The sequence below is a fragment of the Achroia grisella genome, unplaced genomic scaffold (assembly GCF_030625045.1).
Source record: "Achroia grisella isolate CSIRO2021 unplaced genomic scaffold, CSIRO_AGI_Agris_v1 utg1086, whole genome shotgun sequence".
NCBI classification, from domain to species: Eukaryota; Metazoa; Arthropoda; class Insecta; order Lepidoptera; family Pyralidae; genus Achroia; species Achroia grisella.
This window is the reverse complement of record NW_026712572.1, coordinates 2021906-2043431: the sequence shown is the minus strand read 5'-3', so window position 1 is coordinate 2043431 and position 21526 is coordinate 2021906. Positions and strand designations below refer to the sequence as shown.

The 21526-nt window shown below is 34.3% G+C and overlaps 1 protein-coding gene across 6 annotated transcripts in view; it reads right to left on the bottom strand.

Annotated features, from left to right (window-relative positions):
- Nucleotides 1-903: 903 nt before the first annotated feature.
- Nucleotides 904-21526, bottom strand: part of LOC131842651 (homeobox protein homothorax) — a 375683-nt gene continuing 355060 nt past the window's right edge. For 3 of the 6 annotated variants that reach the window (XM_059191223.1, XM_059191238.1, XM_059191231.1), the window contains 4 exons: nucleotides 11132-11190; nucleotides 4199-4393; nucleotides 3238-3283; nucleotides 904-3197 (listed from right to left, as the gene is read on the bottom strand). In XM_059191223.1, the coding sequence (XP_059047206.1) occupies nucleotides 4221-4393; nucleotides 11132-11190 (232 nt within the window). In that variant the 3' untranslated portion in view covers nucleotides 904-3197; nucleotides 3238-3283; nucleotides 4199-4220. The remainder of the gene's footprint in view (nucleotides 3198-3237; nucleotides 3284-4198; nucleotides 4394-11131; nucleotides 11191-21526) is intronic. The other 3 variants (XM_059191246.1, XM_059191254.1, XM_059191262.1) reach the window with 1 other exon arrangement.

The following is a 21526-nucleotide window of genomic DNA, read 5'->3' as shown; positions in this document are numbered from 1 at the left end:
TTTATCTCAAAGAAAGTGGCTAGTAACTTTTTATGAAAAAGGAGGTAAAACTAAAATAAAATACAAATAATACACGGTATCTAGTACCAGGAGTAAACAGTTAAGTTTGCCAACTGAGAGGTTATAAATTGGCGGGGATATCAAAATAATTTTTATGTTCGCCTGGTACAATAAAGCACTAACGAGTGGTTAACCCGTATTTATAATAAAGGAGTAAATCATTTACTAGGATTGCATAAAGTGGAGGAGATGATGATATAAACAATTTTTTGTTTTCCTAGTAAAAATACCCTAATTACAATTTGCAAACCGGTCAAGTAAATCGTTTTACGCCTGCCCCCACTAGGGATTTATAAATTTGTACAAAATGGTGCAATAGTTTTCTGTTCTCCTGGTACAATCGTGTTGCCTAGTACCAGTTACCTACTAAGAATTCCATGAATTAGATGTGTAAAATATTTTTATTTAATAGTAGACTTGTACCAGGAGTAAATCATCTACTACGAGAGCATAAATAAACAAGAAGATGTCGAAATATGATTTTCTGATTTCCTAGTTATATAAAATACATTAGCGACATCGCTTCATGCCTACTAGGGATTTATAAATTAGTAGAAAATGATGCAATATTTTTCTGTTCTCCTGGTACATTCAACTAGTAACGTTACCTGTTAAGAATACATAAATTTCAGGAGGTGTTGTCAACGTTTTCTGTTTTTCTAGTACAAACTTTTGCTATCAATTCAAATATTTTTTTGAATTACATAAATACATTCCAACTGTTACTCGCTGGTTATGTAGCTCCATTTATGATTCAATACCAGGAGAATATAAAAGTACATATAACTTTGGTGTGGACGTGTGCATGCAAAAATGAAACAAGTAACTTTTTTTTTAGGTTTTAATATTTTTTACACAATTCGTAGCATTCATAATGCCGACACAGTTTCGTCAGTATCTCCACTCGATCCGTCAGCGTGAGGGTGGTGCTATTATTTATATTATATAAACCAGTTCACTATTTATGTATAATTCATATTTATAATAATATGTACCTCGCCAAAATTATACAATACAAATATATAATTAACTTTCTTTCTCGAACCGTTCAATAATAATTGTTTAATACCGCTGACAGACTCACAATGTCCATTTTAGTAGCTATATTTACAGTAACTTGATGACTTTCAAATCATTATATATAATGTACATATACATAATATAATAAAGAGAAAAATCAAAATAAAATTCTTCAATTAATACATTAATGCCTAACAACTACTATTTAAGATTTTCCTCTTAATAAAAATATATTACACGCAATGTAAATAACAATAATAAAAGGGAATATCAACAAAGATTGGTGTTGCACAAGAAACGAAATGTATGCGCGGTCCTCATTAGAAACCATTCCATTTTAATACTGAGACCACACTGGAAATGAAACTGCAATATACAAGGATCAAACGAACGAAACATATAATACCACGTTAAGTATATTTACAAAAGATAACAAACTTTCTAATTGATACACTAAGGCGTGACACGGTTGGTTTACGACGCTCTAATTGCATATCTCGCAACAGTATCTCCCATCAGCCTGGGCCGATAACAAAACAATCGTGTCGCGCCAGTCTCACAAGACAATATGGTGGTTATTACACTAGAATAAAGCTTGTTTCCGGATAACTTATTCCACTATCGAAGTTATACCGTAGCTAAGACCATTTTGACATTTTTTATAACTCCCGTTCGTATACATGGCATAAGGCTGTAATGCGGTGCATTACCTTAACGTATTCTCATGTTTATTTAGTAATATCATTACATAGTCCCGTGGCTTAATCTAAATCTGATATATATGAACCGAACGCTAAAATCTTTAGAGCATGCCGCCACGGAACAGTGAATGAACGGCTTGTAATAATCTAGGACTCTATGTGAAGCTCACAAGATTTATCAGTCACAAAAATCACACGACTTTTGCCCCACTATAAACATCTAAGCGGCATGGCTGGCGAATTAAAAAACTACCAACAGTCAATCAACACTATTGCATAAACATTATAATTTTTTAACTCGCGAGCCGCGCGCGAAAGAACAATAAAAATTCATGGTCTCCTGGTAACGTAGAAGGCAATCGATGTCAGGTATTTATTCCCAAGACAAAATATACCTAAAAATCTCTTTTATTTTAACATTGTAAAATATCATTTTGTTATCGTATACATCGGTTACAAATTGTGCTACTTTACTGAACACCAAGGCAAGGTGAAACAATCATATCTAAATTCACAATATCATCATATATTAATAAATATATATATATTTCAAGATATGTACTTCACCTGTAACGCAAAACACGAAACTGCTGCTCGGACAATTAAAATTAAGATACAAGAAATTGACGTTCGTTTAGAAGTACAATTTGAGCGTGATAATTAATTATTGAATAAATTAGTTGGTAGGTAACAGACGCAACACATTCCATACTAAAGTACTTCACGGGTTAGATTAAGGCAAGCGGCGGCGCTCGACCGGCGGCAGACGGGCGACTGTCAGCGACACACGAGCGATTCGTGCGCAACAAACAGCGGCGAACTCGACCAGCGAGCTCGCCGTTAGTCCCGCCTGCCCTCGGCCCCGCGCCGTCCCTCAATCAAGGAAAGTTGTTAAAAAACAAATCTAAATAAACCAATTACATACACAACTCCTTTACAAAAGTCCCATTTTCTATTACCATCTGTCCACAGCGACCCAAGTACTTCCAGTGATAGTTACAACTTACAACTATTCAATTATTTATTTATATTTAATAATAACAATACACAATTAGCTATAAATATTTATACGATAACTATCAAACCACTTTTATTGTTACATTCATCAACTTTGCTCCTATTGTTCCGAGTGATAAAACCGTTTATTTATTTATTTATATAAGGTGATTGCACCAGTTATATTACATCGTCCACAGTGTCGCGTAAATTTACATTTTAATTTAAACATTAAAGTTGACTTTAAATCTTAATTTAGGAGATCGTATACTGTTTCAAATATTACAAAAGGTATCGCTTTATGTACAGTGTAGCATCGTTCTCCTGTAGAATGGTGTCGCGCGGGAGTCGCGCGTGAGTTGCGCGTTAGTTGCGCGATAATTGCGCGTCTGTCCGTGCCGGTGTCATATATCACAGAGGCACGGTGGCCGGCCCCGCTTCGGAGGCGAGTGTCGCGCGGACGCCGCCCTCGGCTCGCTGCGTCGGACTCTCTCCGTTATCAATATCTGAAATTGCAGAAAAAATATTTATTAATAAAATTGGGTTACTTTAAAATCTAATACCAGTGGAATTATAATTTTAGAAGAATGTCCTACGATTTTGAAGAGAAACGTGTGTAGCTTACTTGTTTCCTTGATGTCTAAACGGGAAGGTAGCTGCAGAGGTGGGCTACCGTCTCCTCATACTCTACTTTATATTTTATCTGAGATAAATCTCTAAATATCAATGACTTAATGTCTACCATCAGAAAGATGAACTTTTATTAGATTTTAGAGTTTCTCAAGATTCCCTGCAATTTTTCAACAACGGGATAAGGGTCTTAAGGAGGCATTTAATCTTACGTTTCATGTTGCACTAGTACCTCACCAGCATATACCGTTAACCGAAGTAGGGACTGTTATTTTGTTATATAGGTCGCCCTAACAAAGAGTTGGTACCTACACCATCTATAAGGCCGGCCAACGGAGTCGCGGTAGAATACTAACATGACCTCACGACTCCGGCTATGACGCTCGTAGGTACACCATGTAATTTTTTACTGGGTAAGAATCCCACACATGCCCGCTCTCGAGCAGGAACGGTCTTTTGAATTTTTCGATAAAATAAAAAAAAAAGAGTTCGAAAGTCAGATATCGGCTAATATATATCTCTCTCTGTTTAGCCCATATAGGACTTGGCGTACATAAAAAACAGACTTTTAAAAAAGAAATTCAGTTGACTTTATAGCCAGTTCTTTCCAAGTGTAGCGTACATAAATAACGTGGTATAAAAAAAAAATTAGGTAGAGTATCATGACAGTACATATCAATTGAACCTGTATACTGAACTGGACGGTAGAGAAAAAAATATTAATACAAAAAACTTGACGTTTATAAGTGGCTAAAATGTCCTACACGAATAAATGATTACGATCAACTTACATGTACAAATGTGCAGGATAGATTAGAGATGGTGGCCGTAGTACTCGGCCGGGTAGTGCGCGTAGCCCTGGTGGAAGGCTGGGTCCGTCGGGGGCCTGTGCATCATCTGCTGCCCGTCCATCATGTAGCCCATGGTCGCCTCGGGGCTGTACGCGCCGCTGGGACCCGCGTGCGGGAACACTGCCGGGTAAAACACTGTACGGTTAATTAAGCTGGCTGTATACATAACTGTCCTTGGTATTTTTTTACCAGATTAAACTATATGTATAACTACAGTCTTTGGCCAACTTATTAGATTCACTATAATTTTATGGATATTTTCATTAGTAGCTAATGAAACCTTTTTGAATACATAAATTATAATGAAGTGATTATGTGTATTCTACGTCATTACATCGGTGATATTACAAATAAAATGTCGTTACTTGTTGATAACATTTTACTTTTTAATTAAAATATAATAATATTAAAATTTTACCAAATTACATGTTAAACAATAGAACTACAGTCTCTGGACAATTTATTAGATCCACTACAATTTTATGTAGATTTTTATTAGTGGATAATGAAACATGTTGTTGAATACATAAATTATTATGAAGTGATTATGTGTATTCTACGTCATTACGTAGGTGATATATTTTAAATAAATGTTGTTCTAAGTAAACACACATTAACAAGGATTAGGCATGCGACAATCATCATAGAATCTACGCACTGAATCTTTAATATATGATTATATCCATTTGAATATGATTCATATTTTGTTTTAGCAATAAAGACATGACAATTGTCCATCATGGCAAAACTTTTTAACGACGCCACTGCGCCCCTCCCGTCAATCCACCATAGATATAGGAATTCGCTCAATTTTACCACAAAACTGTTATGGTTTCCGATTGCAATATTTCCAGGGGATTATCAATCGTAAAGTAATGGTGTTCGTCCATTATAGTCGCCGATTTCCGGCATCCTTGGGGTCTTTATGGTGGTACGCGCCATTGGTTCACGAGAGATCGGCACAAACATGGGATCAATCTGTAATGTCTTGCCGCCGAAATTATTCGCGTACCATAGATTAAGTTTGTTTGTTTTTGTCTCCTACATGGTTAGTGTTTGAGTTTCTGAAGGTCAAAATACTAAGAGTACTTGCACATGGGACTGTGTTAGAAGACATGTATAAAAAAATGTTCATTATTTTTTTTTAATTTGATTTTTTTTTCTTTGTCTTTTTAGGAGCATTATTCGGAATGCACTGTAGGTCATTTTTTTTCAGACTAGGTACATAGATCTAAATTTTTGTAGTTTCAAAGGACGTATGGGACAGTCTGTTTCTAAATTCATTCATTTCATAGATTACATTTATATTTCTTAAATTACTCCTAAACTACTCCAAAGATTCATTAGATTAGACTCAAAAATCTAATTAGGAATATTTGTATTCTTGATTAATACTTTTATTCACATGTTTATAAATAGAGACAAATTGTTTTGGATTCAAATTTACAAAATTGTAGTCATATTCTAATAAAAGATATCTCCTAAACTATTCTTATTAAAAATTACATTTGAGAGGATCCTGACTTTTTGAAGGATTGTGACTACAATTGAATGAATTAAGTCCGCGCAGTTATTGACATGACGGCGACATGGCGGGCTGTTCAATCATTTTGTATATTTAAAGAGCACAATATTCTTCTTATAGTTTCAATCGCAATATTACAGATAATTAAAAAAATTACTCATCACATATATATGTGAATCTACAAGTGAAGCACCAGCTTTCAAATAAAAAATAATCATCGAAATCGGTTCACGAAGAGAAAAGTTCTGAGACATAAAAAAGTCGAATTCAGAACCTCGATTTTGTGAAGTCGGTTGAAAATAGAAAGACCCCGCCGCGATTCTGTGTCCATTGAAGCGTGGCTCCTGTTACTAGGACAACAGGAAGCAATAACGGAGCCCCCGGAGACGACGCGCGCAGCCCCCGTCTACCAGGAAACTATGATTTAGTACTCGATAATCTTCAGGACGCGACTTTAATGTTATTGTTATAGCGTTCAATGGAAACATCATCAAGAAGAAATTACCAAGGTGACAGAAGTTTATGATACTTATAAAACACTAGATGTGCCTAGCTGTTCCACCTGTTATTTAATTCGACGGCTTTAGACTGATTTCCTTTTGACACAATTGCAATAGCATATGTTGCGGGTAACTCCATTGTGCCTAATTTTGAATGAATGAATGAATGAATCTGTATTTTTGTAAACATGTAAAAGCACATTTAAAAAGGATATGAGCTGAGTTTCTCGTCAGTTTTTCTCAGCTCGGATGCTCTCTGAACTGGCAGTAGACTAGTTTTTAACATATCATAAGAGTCTGTAATAGACCTATATGAATAAAGGTATCGACGGCCTCGATAGCATAGCGGTTTAGCACACCGTTTTACCTCTTATGGTCGCAGGTTTGGTTCCTAACATTTGTATTCATAGTCTAAGTATTTAGTATGTATATTATGTGAATTGTTCAAGGATTATAAAATTTTATTATTATATTTCTTTTTACAATAAAAATCATAATCTCCGGACAATTCACACAGCGCCATCTAGACCCAAGTTGAGCTATTTAAAGTTTGTGTTATGGGTTATAACTGATACAAATAGTTAATTATATATTTTTTCCTAAATATATACATATTATACATAGAAAACAACCAAATCGATACAAACAATCATACTCATGAATACAAATGTTGTGCCGTGCGAGGAATCGAACCCGCGACTAGCGCCGGAAGTAAGGCGGTGTGCTACACACTAGGCCGTCAAATGTTAGTATATGTGCCGTGCGAGGAATCGAACCCGCGACTAGCGCCGGAAGTAGGGCGGTGTGCTACACTAGGCCGTCAAATGTAATATGTAATAAAAATATAGGTACATAGATAGAATATTAAAAATCGGTATAAAACCCCGACGAGGCAAACGGCGGATGTGAGCGCAGCCAAGTTTCCCAACAACGGAAAATGGAAAAACCGGAGGGTGCAAGGATAGATGGAAAATTGTTTTGGCAGAGGACTAAAGAAAATGGCCACCGCATTTCCTGTGGTCAAGCCAAAAGGCGCTTTTCCAATCACTATATTATTTGCAGTTCGGTCGCCTCCCGTTTATGTATTCCTGGTGCGTGCGTGGTCGTTTCCCGGTACGTCTGCTATTTGGCAAGGAATAGGCTAGTGGAGTTGTTGCAAACGGTACGTATCTAGTACAAAGTAACTAGTACGGATAATATACCGAACAATATTTTCGAAATTAAAAGATATCAGTTACTAGTTACTGTAGTTGCTTAGGTATTGTAGTTTCATAGTGATTGCATTAACTGTTTGTTACTGCAGTGACCTAGAAATTAAATTATCTGGTTACTATAGTTACCTAGTTATTATAATTACAATAGTTACTAAATTATGCGCGTCAAAATATCTCACTACTTATTGTAGTAATAAAAAAATATCTTAGAATTTAGAACTATTTTAAATTAACTATCTATTATATTATTGTAAGCCCAACAACAATTGATCATGCAGATCAGTGAAAAGTTTTGAAATATGTGGGTAAAAAAAAACAAATATTTAGTTCCAAGAAAACGTAACTAACTGTAGTAACTAGTACTTACATGTACTCCATATATCGTTAGTTACACAGTTCTATTACGAGTATCTGCTATATCTAGCAAGCTACGAGATTGCCTACGAAAATCATAGTTTCGTACTATGATTTTCGTGGAACGCAACAACCTAATTCGTCCCTTTGTTTTATTAATCGGCACACTCTCATATTTTCCCTTTTGCTATGTTGTACTTGCGGTAATAGCGTCATGGTTTATTAATTCTCCCGTGAGATACTTGTGTGCGTGTCAGACATAACCCTGTCAGTGGTTCGATCGCTAGTGGCCGTATCTACTGGCCGGTGTTTCAGCTCGAACGACGGCGTTGGCTAATGAATTTATTATAAGGGCATAAATTGCTGTGTGATGCGACGCCATTACCGTGCCAGCCTGTAAATTACAATTCGCTCGAGCGCGGCCATCCTGTGCTATTTCCGACCAATCGTTTATTGGGCTTTTCGCGAGGATTAAATCGTGTTGCTTTCATCAGTCGCGCCCGTTCTGCACGCTTCATTAAAAACGTGCACTCTGATTTAAAATACAAGTTTCTCCCGCAACGAAATTACATACAGACAAAAAGGGAAAAGATCTCTCTCTAATCCTGAATAGGGAAAGCCCTCGAATACATCCACACATCTAGATAAAGGTACCAGGCGAGCATACATCGCCGATAGTCGACGGAGGGGCGAGTGATGGATCGCCCGGGACGGGTCAACGAATTCGGACATTATTCTTTTTTACCCTTCTTGCGTTCCCAGCGTTCGCAAGAGTAAGCCCTTTTTCTGCGATGTCCTTTTTTTCCAGGGTGGAATTTTGTTAGCTGCGCGGGAACCGTGCCCCGGGAACGTTTTATGGACTGTGTGCTACAATTACAAAGTAAAAATAGAATTGGTCGTTTGTAATTCTATACCATATTGTCGACGGGCGGACAAAAGTTTTTTGCCCGTCAGAAATTCTCGATGTTTTTGTTACATTTTTCCCGTTTTATGTCCACTGACATGATTCGATTCGTTTTTATTAAAAACATCACTTTTCAGTAGTCGCTTACTATAATCATCTTTGCTGTGTTTTTAACGTACTATGTTGCTTGGCGCAATTTCTAATATTTTTATTATATTATATCTTAAAACCTCGTATTTATTGTTGTTTTTAGAATGTAAATTACAAACACAAACAAGCTTACTTTAACCTACTTATCTTACTAAAAGTATAAATGCTAAACTTTATGAATATATGTGGATGAATGAATGTTTGTTACTCTTTCACGAAAGAAGAACGAAGAAGAAAGAAAACTACTAGATGGATTTTAATGAATCCTTACAATAATATACCTTATACATTAGATCAACACATAGGCTATAGATTTCATGCGGATGAAACCGCGGGCACAGCTAGTATACATATATGCATAGAAATACTTTTTTAATTTCTCTGGTATTATCTTAATCTTAATAATATGTATTATAAACGCGAAAGTTTGTATGTATGCAAAAACTACTAAACGGATTTTAATGAAACTTTACAGTAATATAGCTTATGCATCAGAATAACACAGACTATATTTTATATTGAAATTTAACGCGGGTGAAACCTGCATTTTTACCAGTTTGTACATACCAGCGAGTATAACAAAGACATTCAAGAACAACTTTGAAGAAAGCCTTCCCAATTTAAGTCTGTTCGATCTTATAATTTGGAACACAGCTGACCGCAACTATCTAAAAAGTACTAGGCTAGCATAATTCGTTGATGGTCAGCGCTAAAAGCGTTCAAAAGATGGGTAGTCCTCCAGGGAGCGAGCGGTCGGTCAGTTACTCAGGTGCATGCTCGCACTTGCATACAATATGAAGGCCGGACTTTCGGTCGGCAAACTCAATTTCCGACTTCAAAGTCGTTTTGGGACGTGCGGCTTCGAATTCCAAATGGTCACACGTGAGTGTAATGTCTATTGATGGCTGAATTGGAATTATTGGTCATGCTTGGAACGAAGAGCCCGCTGCAATCCGAGGGACTATAAATTCGGTGCGGTTCATTGAAATGGTTTCTGTTTAATGAAAGTTTTATGTTCTTGAAGGAAATATACAAGTCAGCCGTTTGTTTGTTTCTTTGTCATTCATTTATATAAAATTTATTAACTCTGTACTTAATTTGCCAGGAAAAAGATTCTAATCACTACATAGTATAACAAAGTCGCTGTCGCTGTCTGTTCCTATGTATGCTTAAATCTTTAAAACTACCCAATTTGAAGCGATTTTTTTTAAATAGATAGAAAAAATATATGTATAATATATGTACAAGGGGCGAGTAGCTAGTTCATTTATATAAATAACACAGATAGATATAAAATTTATTAATTCTGTACTCAATTTTCCGGAAAAAAGATTCAAATGTCTTATAAAAGACTACCCTTGTTAAAAAGCTTATTATGAAATTGAAGAATTTATAAATGATAATAATGTTTTTGTAGAAAATATCTAACTTAAAATTCGTAGCGCTGACAATGTTCCTGATTGAACAAAGATTGAGTGCGTAGCGGTCTCTATGTTGATTGTCGCATGCCTAATTCTTGTTAATGTGAATCTACGTAAAACAACATTTATTTAAAAGAGCAACAAACAAGTTTCTTGCTCATTCTTCTTCTCATAAGTTTGCGTTCAGAAAGAGTGGTAGAATAAAAAAAAGTGCTTATATTAAGTTTATTTGAATAAAGTTTATTTCTATTTCTATTAGTATTCAATGCAGTTTTAAATTAACTCTCAGCTGATGTAAACACACTATATATATTACAAATCAGTTTGTTTGTTTGATATCCAATCATAATATAAATAGATACATATAGATGTAATTTTTATTCCTTTTCAGTAACTAGTTTATGTAGATGTAGATAACTAACTGACCGGCGATGGAAACACAGTAAATAAGCTTGTTCAATACGTACGGTAAGCTGATACAAGATTTATATTATTCAATACAGTTTATTTTGTCTAATGAGTTTAATTGTAACTGACTGACTCTCCTGTGATGATAACACTGATAACAACGTACTTTGAGTGACAGCGGTCAGTTAATTTGGGAAATGTGGGCATGCCAAGTTTGTTGAAGGTTCACAATATACAAATAACCGTCTAAGAAACCCTAAAGGTATGGTTAGTTATATATATTTTTGACTATGATCACAGTAAGAGTTGTCTGTAAGAAGTTAATGGTATTGAGTTATCTCTGTCTACCCCCTATAGGATATGGCGTGATAGTTTAGATGTACAAGAAAAATGTTACCTGCTCTGTTTGATTGATCTATCATAGGCTGCACTATCCTACGTCTCGCGTTGATAAACCTGTAACAAAAGAAGTTTTCATTAGAAAATATATTCAATTGCATTAAGAATACAGTTTTAAATCTATTGTTAAAAAGTTTGGAATTACTGGGACTAGTCTCCCGTTACAGATAATCGTACACTTATTCATAAAGACTGAAAAATAGGAACCTATTTCAAATATTAGAGAGGTATTTTTGAAATTACAAAAATATTACATAAAAATAGGACAAAATGTAAAAAATCTTAAAACTTGGATAAGTATAATAGGGATGTCATACTTATAAATAAGTTTATGTAATAATTATTACAATCGTATTTTTTTATATATAATTACATAATGTACTGGGAGTACATAAACATGAGGATGTGTTGATTTTTTTTAGTATACTCATACTATTAAAAAGTTTATGTATGTAATTAATGGGTATTGATTTTTTTTTATACACAGTTCACAATAAAGTACTAGGAGCACATAAAAATGTGGATGTGTGGAGTGTTTTAATAATATATTCTAATGTTATGTTAATCGTAATTTTTATATCTAGTTTACAATATTGTACCAGGGCCTCATAAATACGTGGGTGTGTGAAGTTTAAACAATTACTTGAGCAATATGTTATATGCTTGTTGAATAAGTAATCGCGTACAGCGCGGCAGAACAGCGGCGGGCGGGCGGCATTCCGCTGCATTTCCAAATTAACTGTCACTATGAATTTCTCACAATACCCAGATATTACAGCGATTGTTTTGTGATTCGATTAATTTCAGCGCAATACAGATCATATGTCGATTTTGTTTTGACATTTTATTGTTTAGATTCATGTCAATAGAATAGTTCGGCCCAGTTATTGTGTGTTAAAATATGATTGAACGCGGGTCGTCATAATTCGTGGAAGATTGTTTGCGCATTCCCTCTGACAAAAGGTTAAGAAAATGGACGTTATGTCATATTTCATTAGAATATGTTCACTCGCTTAGTTATGACAAGGTAACAAACAGACAGACGTACTTACGAATTCATAACAGTAGTATAAATATTATATTTATTTAACTTCAATGCACAAAACAATGTGTAGGTACATATGGCGGACTTAACACCTTGCGGCGTTATCTACCAGGCAACCATGAGTGGTGCTGAGAAAGATTGTTGGCGGTGCACTGATATGAATGAGAAATGTAAAAAAATATATATATATATATATATATGTAAGACACAACATTTTCATTGTATCTTAATCTATAAATATAAATAAAATTGGAGTGTCTGTTTGTAATATTAAAATAACCGTTTTTTACTATATGCATATGAATATAAATACGGTACATACACCGAAATAACATTTTTTACAATTTTTGTCTGTCTGTCTGAATCTCTGTTTGTTCCGGCTAATCTCTGAAATGGCTGAACCGATTTTGACGGAACCTTTTTTAGTAGGTTCAGCTACCTGCTAAAAAAGTTCCGTCAAAATCGGTATGTAATAAGGGGTAACTTACGCTATTTGTATTTTAGAAAAAAAAAATTCCACGATGAAGAAGTCGTGGGTACAGCTAGTTCTAATATACGAATAAATTGAATACACTTGTTTTTAATATAACAGCAAACATTTTAACCGACATTAAAATAAACGGACATTCAAAATTAGCAACTGCGACGAAGGGCCACTATCCCCGGCCGAGGGCGGCCGAGGGCGAGTAATTACTTGCGCTGAACATGCCGAAAAGCGTCCGATGCGTCTAATGTTTTGTTAATATCTAGATTAGTTCATTAACTCTTCATCCGCCGGGGTTGGGTCCATAATGCCCCAAACGTCGCGCCGGCTCCTTTGGGAGAGGGTGGCCAGAGTCGGATTAATTGTTACGTATTACGTAGAGGGCCCGGAGCTGCGAAAGGGGCCCCGCGCGCGTAATAGAAATTGAAAATAAGAGTAACTTTGGAGTAGATTAAATTTTAGATGTAATAAATATAAAATATTTAAGTGTTTCAATCTAGAAGCCAAGACGGAGCTAACATTTTCACCATTGTGGTAATATGCTCCTAAATAAATAAAGAGAAAAAAAATCTTACTTTTGTTGTTCACACTATTAGCTATCTACGAGTGAAAGTCTGTTCAAAATAGCCATTTTAGAGATTAGTAATAACAAATATACAGACAAAATTTTTATTTTTTTTAATATAGCACTTGCATTTAGTGAAAAGCTATTAATGTGAAATTACAAATAGACATTTCAATTTTATTCATTTGTATAGACTATATATACTATAACCCATTATTATAGATATATATAACATATCTTTAAGCAATAATTCAATTTTTTTTCCATATTTTAGGGCCCCAAGAATAGCCATGCCTAGGGCCCCATAGTGAATCCGGCCCTGGCGGGTAGGGATAAAAACGGGGCGAATTTTACGACGCTCACCGGCCATTCGCTAAATCGAGCTTTGTATTAATTTTGACAGTTGTTACAGTAATATTGTGATGTAGCAATTATAAAATAAACAGCATTTAGCTGTAATGACTTGAGAAAGTCATTAAAATATCATCATTGAGTTATCGGATGACGGATGACGGCCTCGGTGGTCTAGCGGCACACCACCGCACTTCTGATAGTCGCGGGTTCGATTCCTCGCACGGCACAAACATTTGTATTCATGAGTGTGATTGTTTGTATTGGTCTGGAAGTTTTCTATGTGTATTATGTATGTATTTTGAAAAAATTTTTAAGTATTAGTATCAGATGTCTAGTACCCATAACATAAGCTCTAGCTAGCTTAACTAGTCTGTGTGAATTGTCCTGAGATTATTATTATTATTGCTTCGATCTTAATGCGTCTAGTAAAAGTAAAATTGAAAATAAACAATCATAATTTATTAAAATATTAATTATTATTTATTTCTTTATAAATTATTTTCATTTCGTCAAGTATAATAATAATATCAAGACATCTAGACCCAAGTTAAGCTAGCGAAAGCTTGTGTTATGGATACTAGATAACTGATACAAATACATAGATATTATTTTTTCGTAAAGACATACATAATATACATCAGGAACAGGAAACACCCACTGACACAAATAATGATACTCATGAATACAAATTTTTGTGCTGTGCGAGGAATCGAACCCGCGACCATCGGACGTAAAGCGGTGTGCTAGACCGCTAGACCACCGAGGTCGTCAACAGGGCATAGTCTTGTCTAATAATAAAATGTAATATTCAATAAGCAAAGTTTTTATATATTTATAAAAACACACGCATTTATGAAAGTAGACTGAAAATCGATATCAAAACAACAAAAATATAATAAATTTACCGCAGAAACAAAAAACTTGATATTTGTTCTTTTTGTACCATACCTAAAGATTTAAATTTAAAAAAAGCTATTTCAATAGTTTCGTGTCACATAAACACATAAAAACAAATCTAGTATTTATGTTATTCTACAATTTACTTGACGTCGTGAGATACATTAGCATAATTTAATAAAAAAATAACCATTATAAATTGTTTCCATTAAAATATAACAACAATACGAGATGAGATAATCCAACAAAAAAAATCCGCCATGTTACAATTTACATATGTACAAAATGTATTATTTTATAAAGGACGTAATGGCCCCCGATAACTGGGGACCGGGGGGCCATAAATCATAAGATTCGTTAATAATTTCGCCCGCGGCGCGGAAGGGTTGACAATTCTAGTGTCAAATAGCCAAGCGGGTTATTCAATGGGATTTAAAAGTGCAGGGACTGCATCTCGTATGCAGATGCATGTAATTGAAATAAGATTAGTTTAGAATGACTCTCTGTTTGGATGGAACGTATGGTTTATGTTGCAGTTATTTTTTTAATACTGAGAAGGGCAAAGGAGCTGATTTTAGAGTGGTAGTGAACTGCATTCTTTGAGAACTGGACAGTTGTAAAAATATTTTTATTGCTGTTAACAATACGTTATATAATGGAAAGGAATGCAAAGGAAAAACTAAATAGGTTATAGTAAAAATAAAAAATAAAATGCTCTATGTCTTTTATGTTCGAATTTCAAATATTTTGAATAGTTTTTTAATAAATGTTGAGTGTAAATTACTAGAACAGATTACCTATTGGAATGTAAAGAAAATACAACTACTTTTTAAATTTGGAAACGTTCTATTTTTAAAAATTTCCATGAAGTATTTCCTAAACGTTTAGATTTGGAATTAGGGTAATTTGCCAACATATTAATTGGCAGCCATACTTATTAGGGATGTGGAGGAAGCCCAACTAATACGTTATGATAATCGCGACCGTCCACTTGATCCCGTGGCGTTCCGTACCTATTATTATTATTGTGATTTCAAGACGTTCCCTAAATAGGAAAAGTTAAAAAGGTAATTTAGCCAGCGAGACACGTCTTCAGACGGGGCGAGGGTTTCGAGACACCTACGCAGTATGTGCATACCCCGTCTTGCCACTTAGAAATAATTCCGTACGATTTTCAACTCTATACATTATGTAATAAGACCAGTGTTGCCAACTTAGTTCTTTTAGAATCGGATTCAGCCTTTTTCTGTTCATTTGGCTTCATAATTTTGATATATTATTACAGTATATCGTAATAAAAGAAAAACTTTTTATTTACTGAAAATAACAATAAAACAGATTAAAAGAACTGTTAACAATTTTATCGTTTTTATTGTGATTATTTGTGTATATTCGTTTAATATGTTTAAAGATTTAATAAGTTAAAATGCCAATTTTCACAGGATCGTTAACTTATATAGCTCTTTTTTAAATCTGCTTAGCACAACATTTTTTCACTATTATTATATTATATATATATATTTATTAATTAATAAATGGTAAATTATCAAATTTAAATTAAATTATTATTTTATCAGACATAACCAAAATTATATGATTTATTTTCGAAATAATAACTTTTTGGAATCCCTCTTGGCACAATCCTGGGACCGAGTTGGCAACACTGAACAAGAAATTGTGCGGGGATGTTAAAATTTAATTTGGACGCAAACTTTTTGGATTTTAATTAGTTGAGAGCAAATTAAATAACGAGTAAGGGTTGAATTCTTTGGACGACGCGCGGCCTGTCGGAGGCTCACCCTGAGTTATGTGTAATTTATTGAGTTTTCTTAATTTTATCTTATTTCTATTGAGTTTAAATTTGTTTTGGGGAAGTTACCGGCACTTCTCATATTTATTTGATTTATTAACTCTGGTAATAATTTTTCAGACATGATTTTTTTTCCTTTATTAATGGGTAAGATCAAGCGTCTTACCTCATCTGATGGGAAATGACGATTTTACCTAGGATGTAGCGCGTTTGATGATGGTAGACTGTATTATGAATACGGTTTATTGGTTATCTTTTACCTTAAAGAAAAAACAGACAAAATAGTAGGTAACAGCTAGTTTCTAAACAATTTAGTAATTGATTTATTTATAATAATATAAACATAATTACTATGTGGGAATACGTAGTCGTTTAATGAAGAAAGTGTGCGGAACGGTAGAACGTAGGGCGGGCTAATGGCGGCAAGTAAAAGTGCAGTGGTTCTCAACCAATGATCTACACATCACTGATAATAATAAAATCATGAACATAATTTCTTTTAAAGTTGCAACGCGCATAGACAAATCCATCACACTATCAAAGGGAGCATACTAAAACAAATAATTGACAGCATATATTGGCACACAAGGTTTTTATTTGGTGTCAGTTTTCATGATTTTACAAAACCACTGGACCACGGCGCTCTCTTATTTCATAAATTTATATATTTTTTTAATTATTGTGACCCTGACTGAAAACATATTAATCATTAATTTATGTGGGCGTGTGTGTATCATATAAAATTTTTTATTTGGTCACCTTTATACATTTATAATGAAGCATTTTTTACTATTACAAAATAATTATTATTAAGTGATCCCCCGTCGATGGAAGTTTGAGAGCCACTGCAATAGTTGAACGGCTGCAAGGCATTTAGGTTGGCAAACAGAAGGGCAGGTGGGCGAGACTGAGGTATTACCGGCCGCAATAAATTCCGTTTTTCCCTAATTAAGCCTTAATTCCGCTGAGCTCGCTCGATACCGTCGCGTTTCGCGAAAAACTCAGACGAAAAACGAATGGATACGTTCAAATTTGCGTAACTTGTACAGTTTTTTATTTATTTATAACTTTAGAATCGCAATAGTGAGAGAATGTCAGTTAATATTATTTTAAATTTAGTTTCCAACTGACAGCTCATAGTATTTTTTTCCATATTCGTCCATCTCCTTTTTAATGATGGAATAGGCAAAGATCTTTAGACTATACAGCCTTGACAGTCCATTGATTCAGCGGTAGCAGTTTTTTTTTTGTTTTTTTTTTCTTCTTCCCGCGAAGTACCAGGCTTATTCATATACAGTTTAAGTGTACATTTATTTTGCAATTTTACAATCGTTATATTGGGATTCTAACCCTATACCATAAACATGAGTATATAACATCATCCAGAAACATCCAACCCGACCGAAACGCTTAATTTCATGCCATTTAAAATACAAACACGATTCCCAGTCCCCAAACTTTTATCGGACAAGGACGGAACCGGTCAAATCCGGACTTTTCGTAATCCCGAGGCACCAGGGCGACATAGCTTATCGCTAGTGGACGGAGTCGCGCCAAATGAAGGCATTAGTTTTCATAAAGCCGCCCGAGATAGCCCTCGGTCACTCCCCACACTCCAGCCCCTGGATAGGGATGCGCTGATGCCTAGATGCTGATAAATTGACGTTCATACTCACGAAAAAGGACCGTCCTAGTAATATTTAATTATATTTTATATGTTTAATGCTTAACTGATTAAAAAACGTTATGCATTTAATCAGTTCCACTTATTTACATGATACTTTTCAGCATGAAGGTAAAAAGTATCTGTTTATAATAATATAACTTATTTAATAGACTGTTAAGATGGGCATTGGTATTTGGTAAAGGTTGTATTAATAAAAGGTTGTGTCATTTGCATAGGAGAAAGCAAGCTTACTAATGTTATAAACGCGCCATTATTCCGCAAGGTGTTAAGTCCAACTTATTTTTAAATTATATGCATTATAATTGTATAAATAAATAAATTATGTATGTATTTACAAAATAGAAATAAGTAATTATATCAGTTATTTAGTCCTCTAAATCCGACTGCTTAACTTAGGACTAGATGGCGTTGTCTGAATTATCCTGAGAGATATAAGTATTGCGAAATAAACAATAGACAATTAAATGTTAGAATTATGTGTAGGTTAGGCACTTACGCATAAGATTTCGGACCCAAAGGGCAAAATATCAGGTAGCGAATTTAGGTAACACATTCACATTATTTTAACATTTGCTATACTGCAAACTGAATAAATACATGGCAAAATTAGGCCTTAATAACAATTTGCAGATTTTTCCAAGCGGAAGAGGAAGCGCCACTACTTCCTATGTGGTTATAGCCCACTCATACATAAACGAAATATCTCTTTTGGAAAGTATACACTATATCCTGAGGAGATAAAAACCATCGCTCCTAAGAATATCCTTCAATTCTTGTCCCTGACTGGTCTAGGTAGTGAACTTTGAAAAAGGGCGAGCACAGTAGATCTATATATAGCTTTAAAACTATATAAACGAAAGCTTCAATTAAAAATTTAAAAAAGCTTGGTATTAGGGTACTAGGTAACTCACATATAATCAGTTACCTAGTACCCTAAACCCAAGTTCTGCTTAGTCTAGTATTAGATGGCGCTGTGTGAATTTTTCTTGAGAGATAAATATTGCGTAATGTAAAATAGACAATTTTGAATAATAAATCTAACATTTAATGTTTATTATTCATATTATGTTTAGGTTAGAAAATATTGTTAGGCACTTATACATAACAGTGGACCCAAAGGGCAAAACATCGGGTACCAAGTTTAGGTAACACATTCACATAATTCATTATTACCAACTTGTTTTTCCCCGGCCTGTGGTCGGCGGGACTGTCAGGAAATCATAAAAAACTTTGACACAGAGCACAGTTTTGTTTCGTTCAATAACTTTGTGTAAAATATGTTTTGTATAACAATTTTCCCTTAGCGCATATTCTTTTTATTTCGGTTCGTAGCTGGATGTTTAACTGTCTATAATTTAAATTAATATATATATGTATAATATATCAATCATAACACACAAGTTTCTTGCTCGTTCTTCTTGTGATGAGACAGCTTTCCGAACGAGTGGTAGATAAAAAACAAATTGTTATGACTATTCAAAAGTGCTTAAATTAAGTTTACTTAAATAAATGATTTTCTATTCTATTGAATAATCCAGGACAATTCACACAACGGCATCTAGTTCCAAGCTAAGGAGAGCTTGTGTTAAGGGTACTAGACAACTGATATAAATACTTAGATACATTTTTTTTAAATACGTAACTATCTGTGCCCGCGGTTTTATCTGCGTAAAATTTGTAGCCTATGTGTTATTGTGATGTATAAGCTATATTATAGTAAAGTTTCATTACAATCCATTCAGTAATTTTTGCGTGAAAGAATAACAAACATCCTTACATCCATCCACACTGTGTTTATAAACTATAAACGCGGAAGTTTTATTATTAGTAAGATGTACAAAGAAAACACCCAGACCAATACAAACAATCAAACTCATGAACACAAAAGTATGTACCGTGCGAGGAATCGAACCCGCAACCTTTGGATGTAAAGTGGTGTGCTAAACGTCTAGACCACTGAGGTCGAAATAGTAATACAACAAAGAATATACGCTTCGCGGTTCAATTGTATGAGTTAAAATGACTGTCACATTTGTCTCCTAAACTGTCGAATGGTAACTTTCCGAGTAGTCACTTCTTTCACGTTCATCCCACTCCTAAAGGACAGCGTGATGTTTAATAGTCTATAACCCTCCTCAAGAATCATTCTATCCAACGAAACGGGGTTTTTTCACAATGACTGATAATGACTGATTTCCTCTTATTAATTGTTTAACCAGTTGGTTGTATATTCAATATTTTTTCTATTTGATTATTTAATTGAATTAGTGCTAATTAGTAGTTTGTGTTCACACACTTGAACTTAATAATGGAAAGTAAGAATAAAATCATTTAAAAGAGCAACACGCAAGTTTTTTTCTCGTTGTTCTTGTGATGAGACAGCTTTCCGAATGGGCGGTAGATAAAAAAATGTGATGACTATTCAAAAGTGCTTCAATGTAAGTTTATTTGAATAAATGATTTTCTATTCTAATTGCTTGTACATGTATTTCTTAAATAGCTAACAGAAAATCGTAACCTCGGTTTTTTTGTTACAATAAAAAATATTGCGTGCCATTATACTAGAATCTCTAAAAAGTTGAATTACGAACAAAACTCGTTTTTTTCGTACACGTATGTATGACTATTCTAGTTAATACACTATCCTATAACATCTAGAGGTTTGCTGGAAGAAATTTCTTTTTAGAGATAACCTCGCTCTTGTACATTATATTTATTGTATCACAATTTTTTTTCCTATGTGTTTGTACAATAAACTATAAAGAAATTCGGTCACTCATCAACTAGGAACTTATTACTAAAACACATGTAACAAACATTATTTTATTTGAACCACCATAAACAAAAGCTTTTAAGGTGTCAGCCACATCAATCACCAGGACAGCATAGCCGGGTGGATATCTCGAGACATCAAAACGCGATCCGTCCGTCTGTCCGCGCTGGATTTACCGGATGCGAAGGCATTTGTACAGGATTCCGGAATTATTCACCCTTTGGACCGCGATCTCTATACAATTGCAAACACTTGGTTTTGTTTACAAATCTTTGAGATTTGCACTGAATCTGTCATTTGCCATTACTGGGGGAGCGAAAGACGTCTCGTGTCCAAACAAACTTTGTTGGAATTTTTATTTACGTGCTACTGGGAATATTCCAAGGATGTTAATAACATATTGTTGAATTCTTTTTCTTATTAATATTAAAATACACAACGACACTTAATACTGCAGTAAATTTTGCTTTTATAATCTGTACTAGTGCTAGCGACCCTGTCTTCGCTTGGGTTTAAAGTTTAAAGAGATAATTTGTTTGTTTGAAGGAAATCTCCTGTCTCCGAGACATCTGCCTGGTTATACCGTCCTGGTAATTGATGATGATTGATCACTTTAAAAACTTCAAAATAAACATATCTATCTATCTATAACATTGTATTTCAGTAATAAACATCTAGACCGTGTTTTAGACGGTTTTTTTTTCGTTGGGATCTTTTTTAAAGACTTTTTTTTGATAATTTTCAAGTGTGACATATAGAAATTGATAAGGAATTTATG